At 42.0% G+C, this 26,149-nt stretch overlaps 1 protein-coding gene across 2 annotated transcripts; it reads left to right on the top strand.

Moving 5' to 3' along the window:
- Nucleotides 1-710: 710 nt before the first annotated feature.
- On the top strand, nt 711-24,524 carry LOC132217973 (zinc finger protein 286A-like). 2 transcript variants are annotated; one of them, XM_059668544.1, is made up of 6 exons: nt 711-889; nt 1,807-1,895; nt 14,771-14,885; nt 16,767-16,877; nt 17,002-17,094; nt 24,452-24,524. In XM_059668544.1, exons 1-6 carry the CDS (start codon nt 796-798, stop codon nt 24,472-24,474), a joined length of 525 nt encoding a protein of 174 aa, XP_059524527.1. In that variant the 5' UTR covers nt 711-795; the 3' UTR covers nt 24,475-24,524. The 2 variants fall into 2 exon arrangements, with proteins under 2 accessions (XP_059524527.1, XP_059524529.1); XM_059668546.1 differs by lacking the exons at nt 16,767-16,877; nt 24,452-24,524 and adding an exon at nt 18,669-19,274.
- The last annotated feature ends 1,625 nt before the right edge of the window (nt 24,525-26,149 follow it).

The following is a 26,149-nucleotide window of genomic DNA, read 5'->3' on the forward strand; positions in this document are numbered from 1 at the left end:
CTAGGCTCCGAGTCCCTGACGTCAGCGCTCTCCAGGGCGATGGACCTCACGTGGCTGATGCAGCCCGTACTCTCGCGAGAAGGAGCAGGTCGGCTTCTTCACATCCCGACCCCAATTCCCACCCCCACCCCCCACCCCACCCCCCGACAGCGCCACGTGTGCTCCCACCTGCTGAGAAACGGAGGTTGGCCGTGCCCGGGGCCTTCTGGGAATCGTAGTTCTGGGCTGGATGAGCCTCGCCCCCATCCCCTTCTTACGCATGCGCGGCTCCGAGCTGGCCCCAGAGGTTCGGAGCCTTTGTCAAGCCCGGATGGGAGGTGAGTGGGGTTCGGAGGCCGCTTTTCAGCGCTCGGCTCCCGGGGCGGCCCCCGGGGCAGCAGTCTGTGCCGGAGCTGGAGCGCGCATTTGTGGAAGGGGCCTCGAGGGCGGACCATGAGCCCATCTCCCGCTCCGGCCGGACACCCTCCGGCGGCTGCCGCCTCCCGGGGACGCGGGTGCGAGCGCGGTGCTGGCGGGCGCGACGGGCGGGGCGCGGGCCGGCGCGGGCTTCAGAGAGAGCCCGAACCCGGCGCCATCTCCTCCAAGCTGCTCGGTCCCCGCAGGTACAGTGCTGAGCGGCCGGAACAGGCATCCGAGGATCGGTCTGGGGGACCTGGCCCCCCGCGGGATCCATGTGCCTTCGGCCCTGGACCGAGGAAGAAGTGGGGCCTGACCTGACCCGGCCTTTCCGCAGCGCCCCGAGGGCCGGCCGGCGGGAGGACGGGGCTTCTCGCTGTGACGTGCCGAGAGGTCCAGATGGAGGAGCGCGGAGACGGGAGCTCCGAATCTTCGGAACCGGGAGGATTGGGGATCATGGAGGCAGATTGGGCCGAGGTGCCCGAGAAGAGAGGTGAGAGTTGCGGGGCTGTTGGACTGTGTGCGGAAGTGGCCCTTCCTCCCCGAAAGGAAATGGGCTGCCCCCGGGGAGGTGGCCCTTGGCGGGCGGCTCTGCCAGTCTCCTTTGTCTGGGGCATGGCTGGGCTCCTTGCATGAGAATGCATGGCTTGGTGTGGGGCACCCCCTCTCCCCCTGAGCTGGTGCACAGTGGGTCCTGGAAAGCCACCCCAAAATGTTAGCAGCTCAGGCCAGAGCACAGCCTCAGTCACTTTTTCTCCCACGTTCTTTTCCCCCAGCTGTCAGTGAGTCTGGGAACGTAGCTTATTTGGCTGGCAGAAAATACCTCCCCACCTCTGTTATTCCCGTGGCACAACATTCGTATTATGTCCGTCGCGCAGATACTGCTGTTTTGCATCTTGGAGAACAGGCGCGGAGGTCGGTAGTTGACTAGCCCGGTCTTTCTTGAAGTTTGGTCTGTGACTTCATGTCAGCCTTTTCTAATGGACTCAGTAGAAAATGTTTTCTCCTGACCCATGGCCTGCTCATGAGATTTCTGGAGTGCACCTCAGACCCAACTACTAGTAGCAATTATTAGGAAGGGGAATCTAGTGATCTACATGTAAATAAGCTTGCAGGGTGATTTTTGAGAACTGAGCCTATTTTTCTTATATTAATTTAATGTACATTAAGGTTGGAAATAAACTGGCTTATCCTCATTTCTCGATTAGAGGGTACACCTGCCAGTAGGTGTTCTGTCCCAGTGGCAACGTTCCTGGACTTTCTCCATGACCCCAGGGTCAAGGGTTGTCTGGGCTGCCTTCAGGTGCAGTATCTGCGGGAGCATCATTCCTAGAGGGAGGAATCTTTGTCTTGTAAATCTGAAGCACAGCATAGATTTAGATCCCACAGTTACCGCTTTCTTGCCCGTAGCTACGTCTTTCCAGGATTCTTTCTATTCCCAAGAGAAGAGCACAGAAAAGGGAGAAGTGGCAGCTCTCCACCTCACAGCCAGATCCCAGGTGAGTCTGTACTGATTATTGAAATTCCACCTTATTTCTCAGAGTACAGGCGCACCCTTCTTCTTGATGTCAAGTTCCTTTGTCTACTAGAGCCCATCTGGAGAGCTGAGTTCTAATCTAAGACTACTCGGGTGGCTAATGGACTCAGTAGAAAATGTTTTCTGCTAACCCATGGCATCTTCTCCATCTAGTTATACTTATTGTCAGTCAACAGGCAGGTAAGTAGCGTAATTACCCTTCTTTGCCTATTGTGCTAGTTGCTGAGCTTGGTAACGTAGGAAACTATTTTAATAGAACATATGGGGCATATCTTAATCTTTAGTTGATTATTCAGGATTCTTTTGTATTTTAGTTGTAATTCCAATTTGGTCCTGGGAGCGTGTCTGTGTAGCATCCACTTACCCTGCCACCATTTTTAATCTTCGGGGTATATCTTAACATTTATGTTTCTGCAAGGGAATCAACATACACATGACTGTTATGTAAGAAATTAAGAAAGCACCTTTCTTTACAGCTGAAGTGAGTTATGAAAATAGTAAGTGCTCAAAAGTTCAGAAGAGCACTTGAATAGGAAAGCCTATGGAAGGCTTAACTTAAAGAGTTAAAATCCAGCCCTCCAAGATGATGAATGCACAAGTTTAGAAAGTGAAACAATTTTCCAATCTGTCTTAACAAAGGCAAATATTAAGAATTAATCTAAGTGGTGGTTGACCTAGCTGATTTGGCTTAATGGGTAGAGTGTTGGCTTGCAGACTGAAAGGTCCCGGGTTCAATTTCGGTCAAGGGCACATGCCAGGTTGTGGGCTCTATCCCAGTAGAGGGTGTGCGAGAGGCAGCTGATTAGTGATTCTCTCTCATCATTGATGTTTCTATCTCTGTCTATCCCTCTCCCTTCCTCTCTGAAATAAAGAAGAAAAAAAAGAAAAAATTTAAATGGTGGTCGTACTCTATGGGTGATTCATGTATTGGTCTTTCAACGTTTTGTATGTTTGAAATTTTTATTAAAAGAAGTTAGGTAAGAGAAAAGAGCTCTTCATGATGTGTGTGGCATGCCACAACCCACGATTCCTAAATTAGCCTTTTTCTTTGCTACTGTGATTCCAAGTGTAAAAAGTCCATATTGTACATTGGTACTGTTTGTAAAAGTGACTTCTTGGGGTCCTTATATACTTGCCTGAATTCATTGGTTTCTCAACTGCCTTACATTAGTATTGAAGACTATTAGTCAAGAAGCTTTAAGTTGCAGATGATAAAACTCAACTCAAACTGATGTAAGGGAAAGGTATTTAGAGAGAACCAAGATGGCGGCGATATACGCAGACGTGTCCCAGGTCGTGTCCCGGAGCAAATGGAGCGAGCAGCTGAAGCTAGTAACACTCACACCGAATTGGCGAAATTGCTCAGCTGGTGAGAGGGTTTGCAGCCGGGAAGAGCAGAACTCCCCTGGAAAGGTAAAAAAAAAACAGGGATTTGGGCAGGAAAGTTTGCCAGACCTCTGAGCCCAGAGAGTCGGAGGGAGACCGCGTGGCAGACAGCCGCGTCCCTTGGGACAGGCACAGCCCCTGACGGGGGAAAGGAGAACCGCGGGATTCCTGGCGCCGCCAGGGAAATTGAGAGCTGGGTTCTGTGATCACGGAGGACTGAGCCTAAAGGGGGCAGCCTGAAGAGCTGACCTGACCATGCAGTCCCGGTAAGAGAAGAAGCTTACAGAAACCAAGCCTTCCCCGTTTCCGCGGCCGGCATTTGTTTGTTTGTTTTCACTGAATCCTGTTCATGGGACATTTCGGATACAGACACTCACCTGTGCTGAAGAGAGGGAGAGTGTGCTGAGGAGTGGAATCTGGGGAGAGACTGGGGAAAGAGGGGGAGCTGGGAGAGGTGGTAGTGAATTGAGTGCTGAGACACCCCTGAGCCCAGGACTGGGGCAGCCACCCTCTCCAGAGAATGAGACTCCTCCCCCCAGCCCCCAGGCAAGGAGCACAGCCACACGCAGATTCCACCCTGTACGACATCAAGGATTAAGATAACCTGATCAGTCCCTGGGAGTTAACAGGGTCTGGCCTATAGGGGGATTTTCAATCCCAGCAAAAACATAGCGCCAGTAACTAACTATTACGCAGTCAGCTCTGGGCAGTGAACTTCCACTGGACAGAGAGGCCCTATAGCCTCAGAGGCCAACGCCAGAACACTGCCACCCAGAGGCTGACCCACAAACTGACTCTTTGCTAAACACAAAATAAGGCAGTCTGGGAAATAAATGCGGCATGCTTTAAAATAAGGACTGTGGTTTACAACACAGAGGAACAGTATATCGCAGGGAAACTCAACACTCTCCTGAATACCTGGAAGGTCTAAGGCGATCCACACTGAAGAATAGAAGAAACGAAGGACCTTCACTACTGCAATTTTTTTTTCTTTTTTCACTTTTTAACTAAGAAACCAATTTTTCTTCATTTTTTTTTTGTTCTTTTTTTTTTTTTCTTCTTTTTCCATCACCTGATTTTACCCTTTCAATTACTACCTTCTTATTTTTAACCAGTATTATTACTGCTACCATTTTACCATTTTTTAAAGTGCCATTTTATTTTTTCTTTATTTTATTTTGGGATTAGTGTTCACCATTCTATTTTCATCGTTATATTATTGGTTGTCTCTAGTTTGCATTCATATCCAGGGAGCTGTTGCTGGAATTTGTTGGGATTAATGGCTGTTCTATAGGAGTATTCTCCTCATATAAAAAGTCTCTTCCCCTCTTCCACTTCATTCTCTCTTTTCGCTCTTTTTTTTTTCTTTTCTTTTCTCGCTTTTATTTCCCCCCCTCCTTTTAACCAATTTCATTTTTGCACTCCCTTTTTTTGGTCCCTACTTTTCTTTTCCTTTTTCTCTTTTATCTTTTTCTCTTCCTTCTTCCTTATCCCCTAATTCTCTTAATTCAGGTGGTCACCTCTAATTGGGGTTATTAATATCGTGAATACATTTGTGTATAGTGCCTGGTACGTGGTGCCTTGTTGTGTTGTATTTTGTGCCTTTAAATCAACGCAGCAGATCCAAGCAACAGCAACCTCCTGAGCACCTCATCCTCTGCTGAGGAACAGCAGCTGTACGTGAAACCTCGCCCCACCAGCCAGAAGAGCCACCACAGCTGTGAACAGCACCCACCAGAGGAGCTGCTGACAACTGAAGAGCAGCTGCTACCGCAACCGCCCGAAGAGCAACCACAGACCAAGGAGTCACTGCCACCAAGGGAGCAACCACTGAACAACTCAACGTCTAGATATGTCAGTGAGATCAAACATGGGTAGACAAAGAAACCCCCAAAGGAAAGAGAAGGAGGACTCTCCAGAAAAGCAGCTAAGTAGTACAGAGGCATGCAACATGACAGATAAAGAATTCAGAATAAGGATCCTAGAGTGCATAAACCGGATGGAGGAAAAAATCGACAACCTCTGCAAGAAGCAAGAAGAAACAGATGAAAAAATCGATAACATATGGAAGAAGCTAGAAGAAACAGATGAAAAAATCGATAACATATGGAAGAAGCTAGAAGAAACAGATGAAAAAATCAACAACCTAAGTAAGACCCAAGAAGAAATGAAGAGTGATATAGCTGCAATGAAAAACTCCATTGAAAGTATCAACAGTTGACTAGGAGAAGCGGAGGACCGAATTAGTGAATTAGAAGACAAGGAAGCAAAACACACCCAAAATGTACTGCAATTGGAGAAAAAAATTAAAAGACAGGAGGAGAGCCTAAGGGAGCTTTGGGACAACATGAAACGAAACAACATACGAATAATAGGAGTACCAGAACAACAGAAGGATGAACAAGGATTAGAAAACCTACTTGAAGAAATAATATCAGAAAACTTTCCTGAGGTGGGGAAGAAAAAAGTCACACAAGCCCAGAGAGTCCCAAACAAGGTGAACCCGAAAAGACCCACACCAAGACACATCATAATCACCATGGCAAATGTTCAGGACAAAGAGAGAATCTTACAGGCTGCAAGAGAGAGACGGAAAGTTACATACAAGGGATCTCCCATTAGATTGTCAAATGATTTCTCAACAGAAACACATCAGGCCAGAAAAGAATGGACTGAAATTTACAAAGTGATGCAAAGCAAAGGACTGAATCCAAGAATACTCTATCCAGCAAGGCTATCATTCAAACTTGAAGGGGAAATAAGAAGCTTCACAGACAATAAAAGGCTAAGGGAGTTTGTCACCACCAAGCCAGCAATGCAAGGAATGCTAAAGGGACTGGTATAAAAATAAGAAATAAAAAGCTCAGAAAGAAAACAGCCACACAAAAAAAGAAATGGTTACAAACAAGTACCTTTCAATAATAACTTTAAACGTAAACGGACTAAATGCTCCAACCAAAAGACATCGAGTGGCTGAGTGGATAAAAAAACATGACCCATACATCTGCTGTCTACAAGAAACCCACCTCATTAGAAGGGACTCACACAGACTGAAAGTGAAAGGATGGAAAAATATCTTTCAGGCAAATGGAAAGGAAAAGAAAGCTGGGGTAGCAATACTTATATCGGACAAAATAGACCTCAAAGTGAAGGCCTTAACAAGAGATAAGGAAGGCCACTTCATAATACTAAAGGAATCAATACAACAAGAAGATATAACCCTGGTAAACATATATGCACCCAATGTAGGAGCACCCAAATTCATAAAAAAACTCCTGGAAGATATCAAAGGAAAGATCGACAACAATACAATCATAGTAGGGGACTTTAATACACCACTGACAGCACTGGATAAGTCCTATAGACAAACAATCAGCAAAGATACAGCAATCCGAAATGACTCACTAGATCACATGGACTTAATAGACATCTTCAGAACACTTCAACCCAAAGCCACGGAATTTACATTCTACTCAAGTGCTCATATGACATATTCAAAAAGAGACCATATATTGGGTCACAAGCAAAGTATCCCCCAATTCAAGAAGATTGAAATCGTAAAGAGCATCTTCGCAGACACGATGGCATAATATTAGAATTAAACTACAATAAAAACAACTCAAAATACTCAAACACCTGGAAGCTGAATAGCATGTTATTAAATATTGATTGGGTTACCAATGAGATCAAAGAAGAAATTAAAAACATCCTGGGAACTAATGATAATGAAAACACAACAATCCAAAACCTATGGGACACAATGAAAGCAATCCTGAGAGGGAAGTTTATAGCTCTACAGGCCTATCTCAAAAAATAAGAAAAAATGGTAGTAAATAATCTAACTCTACAACTCAAAGAATTAGAAAGAGAGCAACAAGAAAACCCCAGAGTGAGCAGAAGGAAGGAGACAATAAAGACTAGAGCAGAAATAAATGACAATGACATAGAGACCAAAACAGCAATACAGAAAATCAATGAAACCAAGAGCTGGTCCTTTGAAAGAATAAACAAGATTGACAAACCTCTAGCCAGACTCACCAAGAAGCAAAGAGAGAGGACCCAAATAAAAAAAAAATCAGAAATGATTGAGGTGAAATAACAACAGACCCCACAGAAATACAAATGATTGTTAAAAAATACTATGGACAGCTCTACTCCAACAAACTAGACGACCTGGAGGAAATGGACAAATACTTAGAAAAATACAACATTCCAAAACTCAATCAGGAAGAATCTAATAATCTCAACAGGCCAATAAGTATGGAAGAAATTGAAGCAGTCATCACAAAGCTTCCATCAAACAAAAGCCCAGGACCAGATGGCTTCACAGGGAAGTTTTACCAAACATTCAAGGAAGATCTAAAACCTATCCTCCACAGACTACCACAAAAAATTCAAGAGGAAGGAACACTTCCAAGATTATTCTATGAAGACAGCATCACCCTAATACCAAAACCAGGTAAAGACAACACAATAAAAGAGAATTACAGGCCAATATCCCTCTTGAACATAGATGCCAAAATCCTCAACAAAATCTTAGCAAATCGGATCCAGCAGTACATCAGAAAGATCATACACCATGGCCAAGTAGGATTTATCCCAGGGATGCAAGGATGGACAATATCTGCAAATCAATAAACGTGATACATCACATAAACAAACTGATAGAAAAAAAACACATGGTCATATCAATTGATGCAGAAAAAGCATTTGACAAAATTCAACACCCATTTTTGATAAAAACTCTCAGCAAGGTGGGAGTAGAAGGATCATACCTCAACATAATAAAAGCCATATATGACAGGCCCACAGCCAGCATCATACTCAACGGGCAAAAACTAACACCATTTCCCCTAAGAACAGGAAGAAGACAGGGATGCCCCCTCTCACCACTCCTGTTCAACATAGTACTGGAAGTGTTAGCCATTGCAATTCGGCAAGAAGAAGAAATAAAAGGCATCCAAATTGGAAAAGAGGAAGTAAAACTGTCCTTATTTGCAGACGACATGATATTATACATACAAAACCCTAGAGACTCCATCAAAAAGCTACTAGACTTAATACATGAGTTTGGCAATGTAGCAGGATACAAAATTAACCCCAAGGAATCTGAGGCATTTCTATACAACAATAGTGAACTTTCAGAAAGAGAGATTATAAAAACAATCCCGTTTACCATCGCACCCAAAAAATTAAGCTACCTAGGAATAAACTTAACTAAAGAGGTAAAAGACCTCTACTCAGAAAACTACAGGACATTGAAAAAAGATATAGAGGAAGACATAAACAGATGGAAGAACATACCATGTTCATGGATTGGTAGAATCAACATCATTAAAATGTCCATACTACCCAAAGCAATCTATAAATTCAACGCACTTCCCATTAAAATACCAATGGCATACTTCACAGATCTATAACGAACTCTCCAATAATTCATCCGGAATAAAAAAAAAAAAAAAAGACCCCGAATAGCTGCAGCGATCCTGAAAAAGAACAAAGTAGGTGGGATCTCAATACCAGATATCAAGATGTATTACAAAGCCACTGTTCTCAAAACTGCCTGGTACTGGCACAAGAACAGGCATATAGATCAATGGAATAGAATAGAGAGCCCAGAAATCGGCCTGAACCAATATGCTCAATTAATATTTGACAAAGGAGGCAAGAACATACAATGGAGCCAAGATAGTCTCTTCAATAAATGGTGTTGGGAAAATTGGACAGATACATGCAAGAAAATGAAACTAGACCACCAACTTACACCATACACAAAAAATAAACTCAAAATGGATAAAGGACTTAAATATACGACGGGAAACCATACAAATACTAGCAAAATCCAAAGGAAACAAAATCTCAGACATATGCCGAAGCAATTTCTTCACTGATACAGCTCTTAGGGCACTTGAAACTATAGAGAAAATGAATAAATGGGACTACATCAAAATAAAAAGCTTCTGCACAGCAAAAGAAACCATCAACAAAACAATGAGAAAACCCACTGTGTGGGAAAACGTATTTGCCAATGACATATCTGATAAGGGCCTAATCTCCAAAATTTATAGGGAACTCATACAAATTAACAAAAGGAAGTTAAACAGTCCAATCAAAAAATGGGCAAAGGACCTAGATAGACACCTTTCAAAAGGGGACATTCAGAAAGCCAAGAGACATATGAAAACATGCTCAAAGTCACTAATCATCCGAGTGATGCAAATCAAAACAACAATGAGGTACCATCTCACATCTGTCAGACTGGCTATCATCAACAAATCAATAAACGACAAGTGCTGGAGAGGATGTGGAGAAAAAGGAACACTTGTGCACTGCTGGTGGGAATGCAGACTGGTGCAGCCACTATGGAAGACACTATGGAGTTTCCTCAAAAAACTGAAAATGGAACTGCCATTTATTCCTGTGATCCCACTTCTAGGAATATATCCCAAGAAACCAGAAACACCAATCAGAAAGTATATATGCACCCCAATGTTCATAGCAGCACAATTCACCATAGCTAAGATCTGGAAACAGCCTAAGTGCCCATCAGTAGATGAATGGATTAGAAAACTGTGGTACATCTACATGATGGAATACTATGCTGCTGTAACAAGGAAGGAACTATTACCATTTGCAATGGCATGGATGGAACTAGAGACCATAATGTTAAGTGAAATAAGGCCCAGAAATCAGGATTTTAAAAAAGATTCTGAGGTGATTCTAATGTGCAGCTAAGTTTGAGAACCACTGATTTAGGGGAACATATTAGATCAGTATTTCTGATCTTACCAAAAACATTTTAAATGAATTTAAGATGAATACATTTTACTGCAACTTTTTTTTTCTTTTGAAAGTCTAATGCAGGTGGAATGAAAAATTTGAAAACAAAAAATGAGAGAATATGAATAGACTCTATTTAATTTTATGATGTAGAGATAGATCTAACACTTTCCACATGTTGATTTTTTGGGGGGGAGATGAGATGTAAAGGAGAAAAAAGGTCAGTCCTATGAAGTCCTGAACAAAGAGCCTTGCAGACACAGATGTGTGTGCAAAGGCCCTGAGGTGGGAAAGAGCTCCCCGGGTTTTAGGAATGAAATACAGCCCAGGGTGGCTGGAGTAAAGAGGAGAGTGAGACAGGAAGTTGTGCAGAGCAAGGGGTCCAGAGCCTGCAGTCTTGTTCAGGTTGTAAGATTTATTCCAGGTGCAATGAGGAGTTTTAGAGGATTTTAAGTGAAAGATTTTAAGTGAAAGATATTTAGCAACTATCTTTCTATTTGTATTTTACGAAGATATTTTAATAATCAGATATGGCTGTTGCATTTTGGATCACATGCTTTTTCAATGCCTGTCACTTTTTATTAACTTTTATAAAGGTACCTTTTTAAATTTTAGAATATTCATTCCTAGGCTTAATTTTCTAAAAAGCCTACAACATCTGAGAAATGTAATTATTTTCATTTGAAATTTATCTTTAAGAATAGTTGATATTCAATCTTATATGGTTATAGTGTTTCAGGTGTTTGATATTGTAATTTGACAATTTTATCAGCTAACCAGTTTTTTCTTTCTTTTTTTCTTTTTTATTAATAATAGCTACTTCATTCATATATATATATCTACACTAATAAAAGAGAAAAATGGTAATTGGCGTACGACAATACCCTTTTCATTGGCTAATCAGGGCTATATGCAAATTAACTGCCAACTATGATTGGCAGTTAACTGCCAACTATGATTGGCAGTTAACTGCCAACAAGATGGCGGTTAATTTGCATATGTAGGCACAATGCAGGGAGGCGAAAGGGAAAGCAGGAAGAAGCCCCCTGCCACTGACAGTGATCAGAAACCCAGGGGGGAGCTAAGAGCTGGGGAGCAGGGCAAAGGTGGCCCTGGGGTCGCCTTTGCCCTGCCCCCCAGCCATGATCGGAGAATCAGGCGCCTTTGCCGCCCTGGCCAGTGATAGCAGGAAGTAGGGGTGGAGCCAGCGATGGGAGCTGGGCACGGTCGAAGCTGGCAGTCCCAAGAGCTAGGGGTCCCTTGACTGGGCCTAAAGCGAAGCCCACGATCGCGGGGCCGCTGCAGCTGTGGGTCCCCGCTGCCCGGGCCGGACGCCTACTATGCTGCTGTAAAAAGGAAGGAACTCTTACCATTTGCAACGTCATGGATGGAACTGGAGAGCATTATGCTAAGTGAAATAAGCCAGTCAATAAAGGAAAAATACCACATGATCTCACTCATTCATGGACAATAGAGACCATTATAAACTTTTGAACAATAATAGATACAGAGGCAGAGCTGCCTCAAACAGATTGTCAAACTGCAGCAGGACGGCCGGGGAGGGTGGGTGCAGGAGGTAGGGGGGTAAGAGATCAACTAAAGGACTTGTATGCATGCATATAAGCATAACCAATGGACATAAGACACTGGGTGATAGGGGAGGCTAGGGGACTGTCTAGGGCGGGGGGATAAAATGGATACATATGTAATACCCTTTGTAATACTTTAAGCAATAAAAAAAAAAAGGTATTTATGGGCTATCATGACTGAGAAATCCAGGTCTAACTAGAAATAAGCTCAAGTAATAACATTAGGACCTATTTCCTCCATTTCACTGACTTCTTCTTTTCTCTCTGTGGGTTTTCCTCTCAAGCAAGCTTTCTTCCTAGTGCTGGCCCCTACCACATCTAGGCTTACAGCTTCCCACGCTGAAGACCCCAGACAAAGGGCAGCTTCCCTCCTGGTCATTCCAGCAGAAGTCCAGGGGTTAACTCTTTAACGGCTATTAGGCCCATTCTTGGACCAATTTGGACAGAACTATGGAATATACCTGCACCCACACATGGAAGTACACATACCACCCATGAGTCAGATACAATTAATCCTACCTGAACTCACTGGCCAGCATAGTAGCCAAGGAAAATCCAACTACAAGTGCCAGAGGAACACTTTGATGTTAGATTCAAGACTGTTAGAGCCTCGGGTAGATTAAACCTTTTATGGAAATTTTTAAAAACTTTTGTCCTTTTTGCATTGCATTAGGTGTGGTGTGATGCTTTGCCTGGACTGTGTGTTTCGTGTATTCAATTTTTTAAAAGTATTAAAGTTTTAATTCTTAGTTGGTTGTAACCAGGTGAATAGCACAGACATATATAAATGTAAAACTAATATTACTTCCTCCTCAAATTCAGTCCCCTTCTTCTCCCTACTGAGGGTAACAGTTTGATTTCCCAGTATATCTCTCCATATGCTCTTGGTGAACTTGCACTCCTATATTCAGACATGTAATGTTTCCTTTGATTTCTCCCACTGCCAGTCCCCAACTTTGGGGTGTTTTTAGGAGGGTTATGGAATAAACAGGATTTGGCTTTTTTTTTAAGGGAAATTAATTCACCCGGCCAGTGTGGCGCAGTTAGCTGAGTGTTGTCCCATGCACCAGGAGGTCAATAGTTTGATTCCTGGTCAGGACACATGCCTGAGTTGGGGGCTCAATCCCCAGTAGAAAATGAACAGGAGGCAGCCAATCCATGTTTCTCTCTCTCCCTCTCCCTTCTCTCTGAAATCAATTAAAAAAAAAAAGTTTACTGTTTTTTTTAAAGGGAAATTAACTCATTCGCATTAATATGATCGTATGTTTCAAATTTTTTTTGCCATGTGATTTTTATAGTTCTATTTACTATGCTTTCCTTGTTTCTTGTGTGTGTGTTTCTGTCTTTTGTGCATTGGTTTGCAGTTGTGTCCCGATTTTTTTCTTCTGATCGTCTGGAAGTTAATTTTCATTGAGTGTCAATTTAGCTGGGGGTATGCAGGCTGTAAGATCTCAGTCATTTTTCCTCAAAATTCCTTGTCTACTTAGAGATTTACATTTTATTTTATTTTCCAAGGATGATTGTTGTATGTTTTTAAGTCTCAGATTATTTCCGTTTTTGAAAACTATTTTGAAATAATTTAAGGTTTAAAGAAATGTAAATGGTAGAAAGATTTCTTACATACTAGGGTTAGGGTTAGGATTTACCCTCCATTCATATTCTCCAAAAGATAACACTTTACCTCACTTTATTCTCATTTTCCAAAATCAGGACACTAGCATTGATACAGTACTACAACCTACTGACCTTATTTAGACCTCCCAGCTAACCTATTGTTCTTGTCTCCCCCCACCTTTAATTTCTGCTTTTATCCTGTAATTCTTTGTTTCTCTTAGTTTGTTGTTCTTTCTCTAACTTGACCTGTATGCTTTGCTAATTTATTTGCATTATTTTTTAATGAAATGGAAGTGTTTAAAGCTATGAAATCACCTCTGAGTACAGTTTTAGTGATTTGGCATTGGTTTTGCATTTTATTATTTTGACATTCGGATGTTTATTTCAATTATCAGTTTTTGCTCTGTTCTATTTATGCTTGGAATCTATTTAAATTTACTTTGTTACTTTTGCAAATGCTTCATGAATGTTTAAATAGGTGTTTTCTATCCAGTTAAGGCATTTGATATATATTTATTTCAATAACCTTGGAATATTATTCACATTCTGTATGGTTTTATTTTAAAAGGCATGTAATGCCTTGGCTGGTATGGCTCAGTTGGTTAGAGTGTCGTCCATGCACCAGAGGTCACGGGTTCATTTCATGGTCAGGGCACATACCTAGGTTGCAGTCAGGGCACATACAGGAGACAAGGGATCGATGTGTCTGTAGCACATCAATGTTTCTCTCGCTCTCTCGCTCTTGTTCTTTCTCTCCCTCACTCTCTAAAAAGTAAAAATAAACTTCATATTCTTTAAATAAGTAAACAAAAAGGCATATAATAATACTTATATGTGTTCACCTCCTTACAGTTTTGTATTTTTTTTGTCTTATAGAAACTTAATTCTATGGTATTTACACATAAACCTCAGTTCTTTCTGTTCCCTTACTCAGTCTGTTGCCATCATTTTTCAGTTACTGCTTTTTGCTTTAAATTATTTCCGTGCTTAATTGGATTTGGTGCTCACTGCCAGTCATTTATTTCATTCCATGACTTATCCACTAATAAGGTCTGTATTTCAACTCATCTTCTGATTGGCTAGATTGAGTCTTCAAGTTTTTATTGAGGACGCACAAGGAGAGTTATGCAGACAGGCTTTTTTTCCTCCTCTATTTTGTCTACTTTGCCAAACTGCATCGTCAACTCATTAGTTCATGTTTTATTTTTAACTCTTTATTTCCCAGAAAAGTGATGTCTCTCAATGGAGAAACTCTCATATTGAACCTAGCAGAGCGGGCATGGCACATAACTGATGCCAGTGGCTTTACATAGAATATTCAGACTCTGAATACTATTAGAACACTTGTCATGTATCGCTGTCACTTTAGGTGTACTCAGTCGCTCTGCTCCAGGGCCACCAGAACTGCGGGGGGCGAGGGATGCTGTCAAGTGAAAGATGGTGAACAGAAGTATGTTTTGTGTCTTAGGCATCCGTGACATTCAAGGATGTGGCCATGGACCTTACCCCCGAGGAGTGGGGGAAGCTGGATCCTGCACAGAGGGACGTGATGCTGGAGAACTATAGGAACCTGGTCTCGCTCTGTAAGGACGGCTTCTCATTGTGACTCTGCAGTCTGCTCAGGGACAGCATTCCTTATTGACAGTGAAATAGCTTCACAAAGCCTTCGCTTTTCCATTCAGGAGTCATAAAGTCTGAATCCTGTTGGACCCAGAGACAAATCTATTCCTGTTCTAGGTTCTTGGTGAACTGCCTATGCTTGTTTTGTATTAGGATTTTTTGGATTGAAGTGACAGAAACCTAATTCACACTAGCTTAGGGGGCAGGGAGTCTTCTTTTTTTCCATTGATTAAAAAAAAACCACCATATGTATTGTAAGTTAAGTAAATTAATCTATTTTTTAAAAGAGATAACATTTTCCTGGGTATCTTTTGGAATTGAGTAACCGTTGATCCTGCCTAATTTTTTTTTTTTCAGATGGTTCTGTTTTCGTTTTCCCCTTACCCCTAAGGTGCAGTGCTTACCCCTAGAGAGGGCAAATTACTTTTTAAGGTATTTCTCTTCTTTGAAGTTTGTGGCCTTATGAATTTTCAACTAAAAGCCCACATTAACAGCTTGTCGATACTGATATGGGATAAGTACAGCCTCACTTTCTAGAAATCTGTCATTTCTAAAGTCTGTCCTCAGCATGTTACCCCCCAGCTGTTGTGGTCTACTTAAACTTGTGCTTTTCATATGCACAGCTCAGGACTCGAAAAGATTGGATGGTATTTGTATATAGATTTTGGTGCTCCTCCATAGTTACTTTCTTTATTGGTAGTCCTTTGAAAGAACTAAATTGCACTTTCTCAGCAGCAGTAAGACTTGGGCTTTTTACTTGTACTTGATTGCCCCACACCATGATCTGGAAGTATCATCAAGGTGAATATGAATACTACAACATATGTTTGCTTCTGTACTGTAGCCCAAATGTTATTGCTCATCTCTGCCTTCAAAATGTGGCTTTTGAAGTTAAATTGGGTTATTTACCTGGCTTTCTACAAAACAGTTAAATCCATTGGCATATTGATGGGAGGTGGGAAAGATGGGGTGTTTTTTATCTGATTAAGCTTGCTCTTACGTAGGCATTGTGAACCTGGATTAAGTGTGGACTTATAAATATTTCTGTCTTCCTTCAGTCATAATGCTGGGCCTCATACGTATCCCTACCTTTCCTCCAGGGGTGAATACTTCTCCCAGCTGCACTGGGTTTCCGCCACTTTCCTCAGGTAACAGTGTTGGAGCCCATCCCCTGGCGATGAAGGCTTCTGTTAATGAAGAGAGGTGGGTTTAGGTAGAGTTTAGGTATTGGATTCCATTCCCCACGTGGGAAAAATCTTGATTCAGGGAATCCAATATATAACCAGGAATTTCTTTTTTCTTTTTTAAATCCTGTGGCTTGGCTTTGCCCTACTGGCTTTATTCCTAGGGTCTCCCCATGTGGCAAAGATGGCCTTTAGTAGCTCTAGGTTTATATTATTCTTCCAATTAGAGAACTAAGGGAAAAAAGGCAGTGCTTCTATCCTAGGAGTTTCAGCAAAGAGGGTCACATGTTGGTTAATGAAACAACGACTAGAGCCAGGGAAATAGGTTACTCTGGGCAGTTTGGAGCCTGTGTGTACCTGTGTGCATGTGTGTGCACACACGTGTACAAGTGCATTTATGTGTTTGTATGGATGTGGTAAGAACTATGTTAGCCCCTCCCCAACCTCATGTAATAAATTCCCTACGAAAGTGGGTTCTAGTAGCTAAAGAAGGAAGAAAGGAAAAGCAGAAGACAAAAATTCTAGTTACCACAGTCCCAACGTGTGGTGCTGCCCCTGGGGTCCTGTTTTCTCCAGTTCCTTCCCTAAGCTGAGGATTGATCTGCAGCGTCTCTCTGGAACGTCCTCAGTGAAGAAAGATAAGTTCTCCTCTTTTGACAGGCATGAACACTTGTGTTTTCCAGTGCATAGAAACTCCTTACCAGGCCCAGATTCCTGCAGATGTTTTAAGCTTCATGTGGAGGTCCATCTTCCCTCACTCCAGATCTTCCTGTAATTCCCGTCCTCTTTGTAGATCAGGGATTTGGCACTATGCTCTACGATAGATGTTTGCCCATCACAAATAGCTATTAGTAAGTCCCATTTCTTTCTTTCTTCCTTTCTTTGTTTTGAGCAGGGCTTCCAGTTTCCAAGCCTGAGAACTACAATTTGGAGAATGGAAAGGAAACATTGATGCTTGAGAGAAAAGTCCCCAGAAGCAGCTATTCAGGTGAGTCAAATAGATGGGAGTCCTCGGAAATAATAGCCCCGCAGGACAGTGAAGAATTGGCACTTTTCGGTGCTTAAGAAAGACTATATTAGCAGTGCCTACATGCTTTATCCTATGATATAGGACGTATATAATAAAAGCGTAATATGCAAATCGACCAAACGAGGGAACCACCAGTCGGCAGGGGGGCCGGGCAGGCGAGCAGGTGGCACCAGGCCAGCCAAGGCGCATGCCAGTGGGCAGAGGGAAGGGATGGTGATGGGGCGGGAAGGGGGTGGGGGGAAGCAGCAGTGACCAGCAGCGGTGTGATGGGGTGCCTGTGCCAGCCAGCACTGTCCCCTGATCAGCGACCCAGTCGCCTCCTGCAGAGGGAGGCTGGCGGCAGTGGCAGTGGCAGGGTGATGGGGGATGCGCCTTCCCCTGTTGGCCCAGTTGCCTCCCGCTGAGGGAGGCCTGTGGCGGGGCGGGGGAGGGGGGAGCACCATCCCCTGATCTGCCCGCCCGGTCACCTCCCACAGAGGGGTGCAGGAGTGAGAGGACTGTCTCACAATCCAGGACCCCTCAGGGGATGTCGGGCCTAAACTGGCAGTCAGACATCCCTCTCGCAATCCAGGCTGCTGCATGCACCAATGACCATACTTTTCCCACAGGTGAAAGGCATCTTACTGTTGTATGGGCAGCTACATTTTTTTGCCCTAATTATAAAAAATAGTACATAGCATGATCCTTCTGTGGCAGTAGTACCATTTTCCCCATCTTATGGGTGGAAAACTGAAGCAGAGAGAAGTTAAGTAACTAATTGGCTTTGTCACACAGTTATTATAAGTGTCAGAATCAGGGTTGAGCCCAAAATGTGCAAGCCAGAGCCCATGCATGTTATCACTGCATCATCCTGTTTTTTTCAGTGTTAGAGTAGCCTTGCCAGGTTTTAATTTTTAAATCTAAGAACCTGTTCCCAGTATATAGGGTAGGGTCCCTAGGCCTGACCAGCAATCAGGTCCATCTGCAGGGCGACCAGCAGGCAGGGCAATTGGGGGGCAAGGGGCCCCCAGCTGGTGGTCTGGCACCATCCGCTGGCCCGCCCAGCCCCAATCACCTCCCTCTGCGGGGCAGTGTGTGTCATAGCCATCAGCCATTCCGCCTTTCAGTCGATTTGCATATTAGGGTTTTATTATATAGGATATATATATATATGTATATATATATATATATATATATGTATATATATATATATATATATAAAATTAATTTCAGAGAGGAAGGGAGAGAGATAGAAACAGCAATGATGAGAAAGAGGCATTGATCAGCTGCCTCCTGCACGCCCTTTACTGGGGATCGAGCCCGCAACCTGGGCATGTGCCCTGACCAGGAATCAAACCTTGACCTCCTCGTTCATAGGTTGAAGCTCAACCACTGAGACACACCAGCCGGACTATTTTTAAAATATTTTAAATGAAGATAGCAATTTAAATATATATAAAAGTCGAGAAAAAAATCAAACACATGCTAATATTTTGCTTCATTTTGCCTCTTTTTCTTCTTTTTTTTCAATATAAATAAAAATATAACTACAGGTCCATGAATTTTCACAAGTTGAACACAGCTCCCGAATCAAGAAACAACCTTTCCAGCACCCCTAGAAATACCCTGTGCCCTCTTTAAGTCACTGCCCTCCTTCCTAGAGTAACCTTATCCTAACTTCTAATACCCAGATTAGTTTTGATTTAGTTTTATATAAACAGAATCATATTGTATATACTCTTGTGCCTGACTTCCTTCACTAAAGATTACTGTGAGATACATTCATTTTGTAACATTTAATTATAGTTCATTCTCATTGTTATATAGTCTTTCATTATGTCAGTATACTAGATTTTTGAGTAGTTCCAGTTTTTAGCTATATGAGTAATGCTGCTTATGTATATTCTCTCTTTTGATGAGCACATGTATGCATTTCTGTCGGATATATACATTAAGTAGAATTGTTGGGTTGGAGGGTAGATCATGTTCACTTTTGGTAGATATTGTCAAAAGATCCCCAAAGTACACTGCCAGTGTGGCTCGGTCAGTTAGAGCGTTGTCCCGAGCACCAACTGGTCGCAGGTTCAATTCCAGTCAGGGCACATACCCAGGTTGTGGGTTCAATCAATGCTTCTCTCTCACATCAATGCCTCTCTCTCTCTCTCTCTCTCTCTCTCTCTCTCTCTCCCCCTCCCTCCCTCTCTCCCTCTCCCTCTCCCTCTCCCTCTCCCTGTTCCCCTGTTCCCCTGTTCCCCTCCCTCTCCCTCCCTCCTTCACTTACTCACTCGCTTCCTCTCCAAATCAATAAAAACATATGCTCGGTGAGAATTTTAAAAATGCCGAAACCGGTTTGGCTCAGTGGACAGAGCGTCGGCCTGCGGACTGAAAGGTCCCAGGTTCGATTCCGGTCAAGGGCATGTACCTGGGTTGCGGGCATATCCCCAGTGGGAGATGTGCAGGAGGCAGCTGATTGATGTTTCTCTCTCATTGATGTTTCTAACTCTCTATCTCTCTCCCTTCCTCTCTGTAAAAAATTAATAAAATATATTTAAAAAAATAATTATAAAGAATTTTTTTTAAAAAGGAAAGAAAGAAAATCCAGCCTCACCCCCAGTATATAGTAGGAAAAGGGAGGAGGATTTTATGGTCTCTTCCGGTACTTGTGGCTGTTCTGTTACTACACCAAAACTGAGGAAGTGGTAGTTTCTTAAAGATTAGTTAACAGTGTGGCATCTGAAACTATATCCATGGTTTTTCATACTCTTACATTAAAACCTATTGATATTTTCACCCTAGCTGGGTTGGCTCAGTGGATAGAGTGTCAGCCTGCAGACTGAAGGGTCCCAGGTTCAATTCTAGTCAAGGGCACTTACCCAGGTTGCAGGCTCAATCCCCAGTAGGGGTATGCAGGATGCAGTTAATCAATGATTCTCCCTCATTATTCACACTAGATTGCCCAAGGAAGTCATTTTGACTGCTTTTTAATTTCAATTAGAAAAACAATTATGTATATAAGGACACAATGTCTTAGAATTTTGTTACTTTTTGTACAATATATAAATGTGTTTATTAATAATTGTAGTTACCTCCCCCCTCCTTCATTTCTGGTATATATATATATTATACCTATATTGCCTCAAAGCAGTCATTTTGACTGCTTGGGGAAATTTTAAATAATCAAATGACTCTTATTATTGAATTGAGTAAATTTCTTATATGACCAGTTCGGCTCTGTATTGAAATAACAGTTTTCATTTTTTTTCGATTACCGTCACATGATAACATACAAGTACATGATAAATTGTCGATACTTGATAAGTTGCAGTTGCTCAATAAGCTAAACTAGTACTTGTTATTCGAATCTTTATGCAGTGATACTTGTTCTAATAAGTTGTTTATTTTATTTCTTTTGCTCCCTAAATTCATGAAAGAAATGTCGAATAGAAGGGAGTTATTGGAAAAGCTAACGAACATAAGTGAAGAGTGCACCGATATAGAATCAGATGCAACAAATTCTGAACTATCATCTGAAAATGAAGCGGATTATATTCAAAGTGAAATATCTGACACTGAAGATAGCGATGAAGAGTCGATCACCAATGATGAAAAGGAAAGTGCCATCAATATGACCAGGAAAAGGTGTAGGGTGCTAAGTAGTTCAGACTCTGATGAAGAAACTGAACACACCTTTCAGGAGACCGAAACAGCTGCCGATGGTACTGTGTGGTCAAAATTTAACGAAGGTGGTATTCCTGGAAGGTTACCATCTACTTGTATTTTCAAGGGTATGAAAGGGCCAACAGGCTACGCAGAAAGGAACATTATGGCAGATAATCCTATCAGTGCGTTCTCGCTGATAGTAGATAACTATGTTATCAAACATAAAGAAGTGCACAGAGGAAGAAGGCCGCCGAATTCTGAGGAACGACTGGACAACAACGTTACCGGGAACATGTACTGGGATTTCATATGCTCGTGGAGCCTACGAGGCAAAAAATTTAAAACTCAGTTATTTATGGTCAGCAAAGTGGGGTCCCGAATTCTTCAGGAAAACTGGCGAGAGAAAAGTTCAAGCAAATCCTACGATTTATTCGTTTTGACAAAAGAACCGAAAGAAGTAGGCACCTACAAACAAATAAGTTTGCCTTGGTTTCGGAAGTAGGGGACAAGTTCATTGAAAATAGTCAAGCTTGCTATCAACCAGGGCAAAATATAACAGTTGACGAGCAATTATTTCCGTCAAAAGCCAGGTGCAGGTTTACACAGTATATGCCTAATAAACCCAACAAATTTGGCATCAAATTCTGGCTTGCATCAGATGTTAGTAGCAAATATGTTTTGAATGGTTTTCCTTATTTGGGGAAAGATGAACAACAACCATCGTCAGTGCTTCTCAGTGAACACGTTGTTCTGAAACTTGTCTAGCCATATACAGGCTGTGAAAGAAATACCACGACTGATAACTTTTTCACTAGCATGTCACTCGCAACAAAATTATTGGCCAAACAAACAACTCTAGTTGGAACTATTAGAGGAAACAAAAGAGAACTACCCAAAGCAGCCAAACAAACGAAGGATAACATGCCTTATTTTTCCACTCTGCTATATAAATCAGAGAATTGTGTTCTTACAATATATAAAAGCAAACCAAATAAAAGAGTAGCTGTTCTAAGTTCTAAGCATAAATTTGTGAAAATTGATAAAAGTAATAAAAAAATGTTACCGGAATCTATTCAATTTTTTTTAATATATTTTATTGATTTTTCATAGAGCGGAAGGGAGAGGTATAGAGAGTTAGAAACATCGAAGACAGAGGAACATGGATCAGCTGCCTCCTGCACACCTACTGGGGATGTGCCCGCAACCAAGGTACATGCCCTTGGCCGGGATCAAACCTGGGACCTTTCAGTCTGCAGGCCGACGCTCGATCCACTGAGCCAAACCGGTTAGGGCCTATTCAATTTTATAACAGCACAAAATTTGGAGTTCATATGGCGGATCAAATGGCCAGAAAATACACAGTAAAAGCTAGTTCTCGTAGATGGCCCCTCCAAATATTTTTCAATATTTTAGGTTTGGCTGCTATAAATGCTTGGATCTTTTACAAAGAAACGACAGGAATACAAATAGAACGAAAAGAGTTCTTGTTTCAATTAGCAGAACAGCTTTCCACCGAATACAGAGCTGGAAGACAGAAAAATTTATCAGAACATGAAGACCCACAAAGATCAACTGCAACATCATCAAATGCAACCCATTTTAACAAACGCCAAATTTGTCAAGTACAACTTTGCCACAACAACAAAACAAATATGTGAAAATGTCAAAAGTATGTTTGCGGAAGATGTACACATAAAAAGATTTCCACTTTCATTTGCATAAAATGTACAAATCATAAATTATTTTTCCAAGTGAAGTAAATTTTTTTGTTAATATTTACTTGTTATATAACTGTATTTACTTGTTAATAACTTGTTATATAACTAAATAATATACAAAATATTAAAACTTAATTTTAAACAAATTTCTTTACACATTAGTTAATCTTTCACAATGCAGTCATTTTTACTGCTTTTGGGCAATATAGGTATATACTAAGTTTCAGTCTTTCTGGTGTTAATGTTTCTATCTCTCCCTTCCTCTCAGAAATCAATATATGAAAAAAAAACCCCAATTGATATTTTGGAAAATACTGGTCCACTGAGTTATGGAGATCGTCCAAATATTGGCACATTACATTATACAATATTTAAAAAATAACAGTCCTGGCCAGGCAGCTCAGTTGGTTATAGCATCATTGGATACACCAAGATTGTGGGCTTGATCCCCAGTCAGGGCACATACAAGGACTAGCCAATAAGTAAGTGGAACAACAAATTGATGTTTCTCTCTTTCCCTCTCTCAAATTAATAAAGGTATTTTAGACAATTTTCGATGTCACCACTGACATTGTCAGAAAAGTCAATTTTAAGTATTCCGAAGACCAGCTGTCGGCCCCTGACTAGCTATCAGGCTATCTATCAATGGTAGTTAAATGTTTTTCAAAATTGTAATTTATTACTGGAAGCTCAAATTTTATCAAACACTGTCAGTTGTTTTTCTTGACGTGACAGGCTCACTTCATTCATCTATAGAAAATATCTGCCAAATATCCAACACGGGTAACATAACTTGTCTGTCAGGTGTTCTTTCCAGAAATATGTGGTCCATGAAAAAGATGGCTAGTTCAGCTCACAACTCAAACTATCTCATGAGTGGTTATCTTCAAGACAACCATCATACTGTGACATGACTAGCATTGCTTTATGAATATGTCCTATTTCATCAATCCAGAACATTAAAAAGGCATGTTCTCAAGGTTTGAAGTTTTTAAAAGTTAATAATGTTTACTGTTGTCCAGCTGGAGTGACTCAGTTGGTTGAGAATCATTCTGTGCACCAAAAGGTTGCAGGTTTGATTCCTGCACGGGGTACCTACCTGGGAGGTTGTGGGTTTGATCTCCAGTAAGTTAACCGATTGATGTTTCTCTCTCTCTCTCTCTCTCTCTCTCTCTCTCTCTCTCTCTCTCTCTCTCCCTTTCTATTTGTAAGCATGTCCTCAGATGAGGATTAAAAAATAATAACAATAATACTGTTTACTCGGGCATTTTTTATATGTATTTGTTTTTATTTCAGAAAGGAAGGGGGAGAGAGAGAAAAACATCAGAGATGAGAGAATCATTCAATCAGCTTCCCCCTCATCAATGTTCTTTGCTGCTCTCCAAGGAACACTGGTGGGGCCGCCCATCCTCTGTTATGGGCACGCAAGCTCTTGCCACGTCACAGGCTATTTCCACTGGAACACAGCCACGCCCACACATTATACACTGTCCGTGGCTGCTTTTGTAGCACCCTCTGGTACTTTACAGACAAAGCTTTGGGGCCCTGGTGTACGGAATAAAGTCAGCGTCCCCTGGCACAGCCAGCAGGACTGTATGACCAGGCCTCCACCAGTCCTCCCTGCCTAGTCTCGGTGTGCGTCCTCTGCAGCCCCCTAAAGGGACGGTCCCCTGACCAGCTCATCTCATGACTCTGTTGCTACTCTTGCCTGGAGCTCTCTTCAGAGCTCCCCAGCTCCCAACTAACACCAACCAGTCAACCAAAAGGTTGCACTGAAATGTTACCGGTTCGATTCCTGCTCAGGGTGTGTGTGGGAGGCAACTGATAGATATTTCTCACATCAATGGCTCTCTCTCTCTCTCTCTCTCTCTCTCTCTCTCTCTCTCTCTCTCTCTCCCTTCCACACTCTCTGAAAAACAAATTAATAAAAACGTGTTGGTTTTTTTTTTTTAATTCAGCTCAAGACAGGACTCTTCAGTGACGCCATCTCTGCACCTCACCGGCCCTCCTGAAGCTCCCTCCCCGTGAGCTCACTTTTGGACAGATTTCTAGGTACATTCAAAGGGAAGGACACTTCATTGTTATACATATTGCCAGAGTGTCCTCCAGGGAGGTAGTTTCAACTTGCATTCCCCAAGTTCATGGAAACTGTCAGGTTCATGCAGCCCTGCCAATCTGATCTGGGAAACAGGTTTAATTCTCACAGCACTCCTTACTGGTAATTCAAGGTGAAGATTAACAAGTTGTTGTTTTTAAAAAATATCTTTTTTTAAAATATGTTTTATTGATTTTTTACAGAGAGGAAGGGAGAGGGATAGAGAGTTAGAAACATCGATGAGAGAGAAACATCGACCAGCTGCCTCCTGCAGACCTCCTACTGGGGATGTGCCCGCAACCAAGGTACATGCCCTTGACCGGAATCGAACCTGGGACCTTTCAGTCCGCAGGCTGATGCTCTATCCACTGAGCCAAACCAGTTTGGCAAAAAATTAATATCTTAAGGAAATAGCAAAAGGAACTTCTTGGAGCTAAATCACAAATATTGAGAAAGGTATCTCTCCAAGATGCAAGGATAAGATACAGACAATTATTGCAGATACATGAGACCAAGAAACTCTTTGCTTTTATGCGAGAAATTGTGATAAGATTAGTCACTGAAGCAAATACCAAACTCCTTATATTTGTTCTTCCAGTTTATTGTAAATTAAATTTTACATTTCTTGAAAGTCTTGGAAGTATGCTACATAGTCACTTCTCTCTCTCTCTCTCTCTCTCTCTCTCTCTCTCTCTCTCTCTCTCTCTCCTCTCTCACTCTCTGTTATTCTTTAAAAATACTGTCTCCATATTACTGAGTATTTTTCCACACACACCAAAAAGGAGAAAAATGTACATTCAACATTGTCGTTTTGTGACTTTATAACATAAAGTAACATAAAGGACATGTTTTTGATCAAATACTAGTTCTAGAAATTTATCTTAAGAATATAATTATCTATGATGGTGGGATTGGGACAGGTGCTGGGTTGCTTCCCCTCATGGACTTTGTAAACCAGCACAGGAGAGAGCTCCTCAAAGCAAGCAGACAGGACAAAATAACCACAAACCGATAAATGCTACAAGGAATCAGTAATCTGGAATAGAGAGTCATGGCGGGGCGGGGTGGGGGGAGAGAAAAGGGCAACGTCTTGGATTAGATGGTCAGGGAGCTTTTCTCTGAGAGACATTTAAGCTGAGTCAGACAGCTGAGAGTGTCTGATACTCAGAGAGTTGGGAAAAGAGCTTTGCAAAGAGAAGGAAGAACATCTGCAAAGACACAAAAGTGTGTCTCAAGGACTGAAAGGAAGTCAGTGCTGGTGTTTTGTGAGTGAGGCTGTGAGAGACACTAGTTGAGGTTGGGAGGTCCATGGGGCACAACAAGCCAGTGAGTCATACTGTTTTATGTTTTAAGGACAATGAGAAGTCATTAAAGTGTCTTAAGCAGGTAGGGTGGGATGGCTGGTTTTAAGTTGAATGGATCACTCTGTTTGCTGGGAGGAGAACAGGTGGAAGACAGGACAAGATCAGAAGCAGAGAGAGCAGAGGCCCAGCAGATGGGGATGGTGGCGTGAACTAGGACAAGAGCAGGACAAGTAGAAAAAGAACTGACTCCACTTGGA

The sequence above is a fragment of the Myotis daubentonii genome, chromosome 16 (genome assembly GCF_963259705.1).
Source record: "Myotis daubentonii chromosome 16, mMyoDau2.1, whole genome shotgun sequence".
In the NCBI taxonomy this organism is placed as follows: domain Eukaryota; kingdom Metazoa; phylum Chordata; class Mammalia; order Chiroptera; family Vespertilionidae; genus Myotis; species Myotis daubentonii.

What these genes read in the sequence shown, in the direction of transcription:
- LOC132217973 (XM_059668544.1), top strand. Translation starts at nt 796, where the DNA reads ATGGAGGAGCGCGGAGACGGGAGCTCCGAATCTTCGGAACCGGGAGGA. An exon ending in CGAGGTGCCCGAGAAGAGAG is followed by an intron (nt 890 to 1,806) that starts GTGAGAGTTGCG and finishes TCTTGCCCGTAG; the next exon opens with CTACGTCTTTCCAGGATTCT. An exon ending in ACCTCACAGCCAGATCCCAG is followed by an intron (nt 1,896 to 14,770) that starts GTGAGTCTGTAC and finishes TTTGTGTCTTAG; the next exon opens with GCATCCGTGACATTCAAGGA.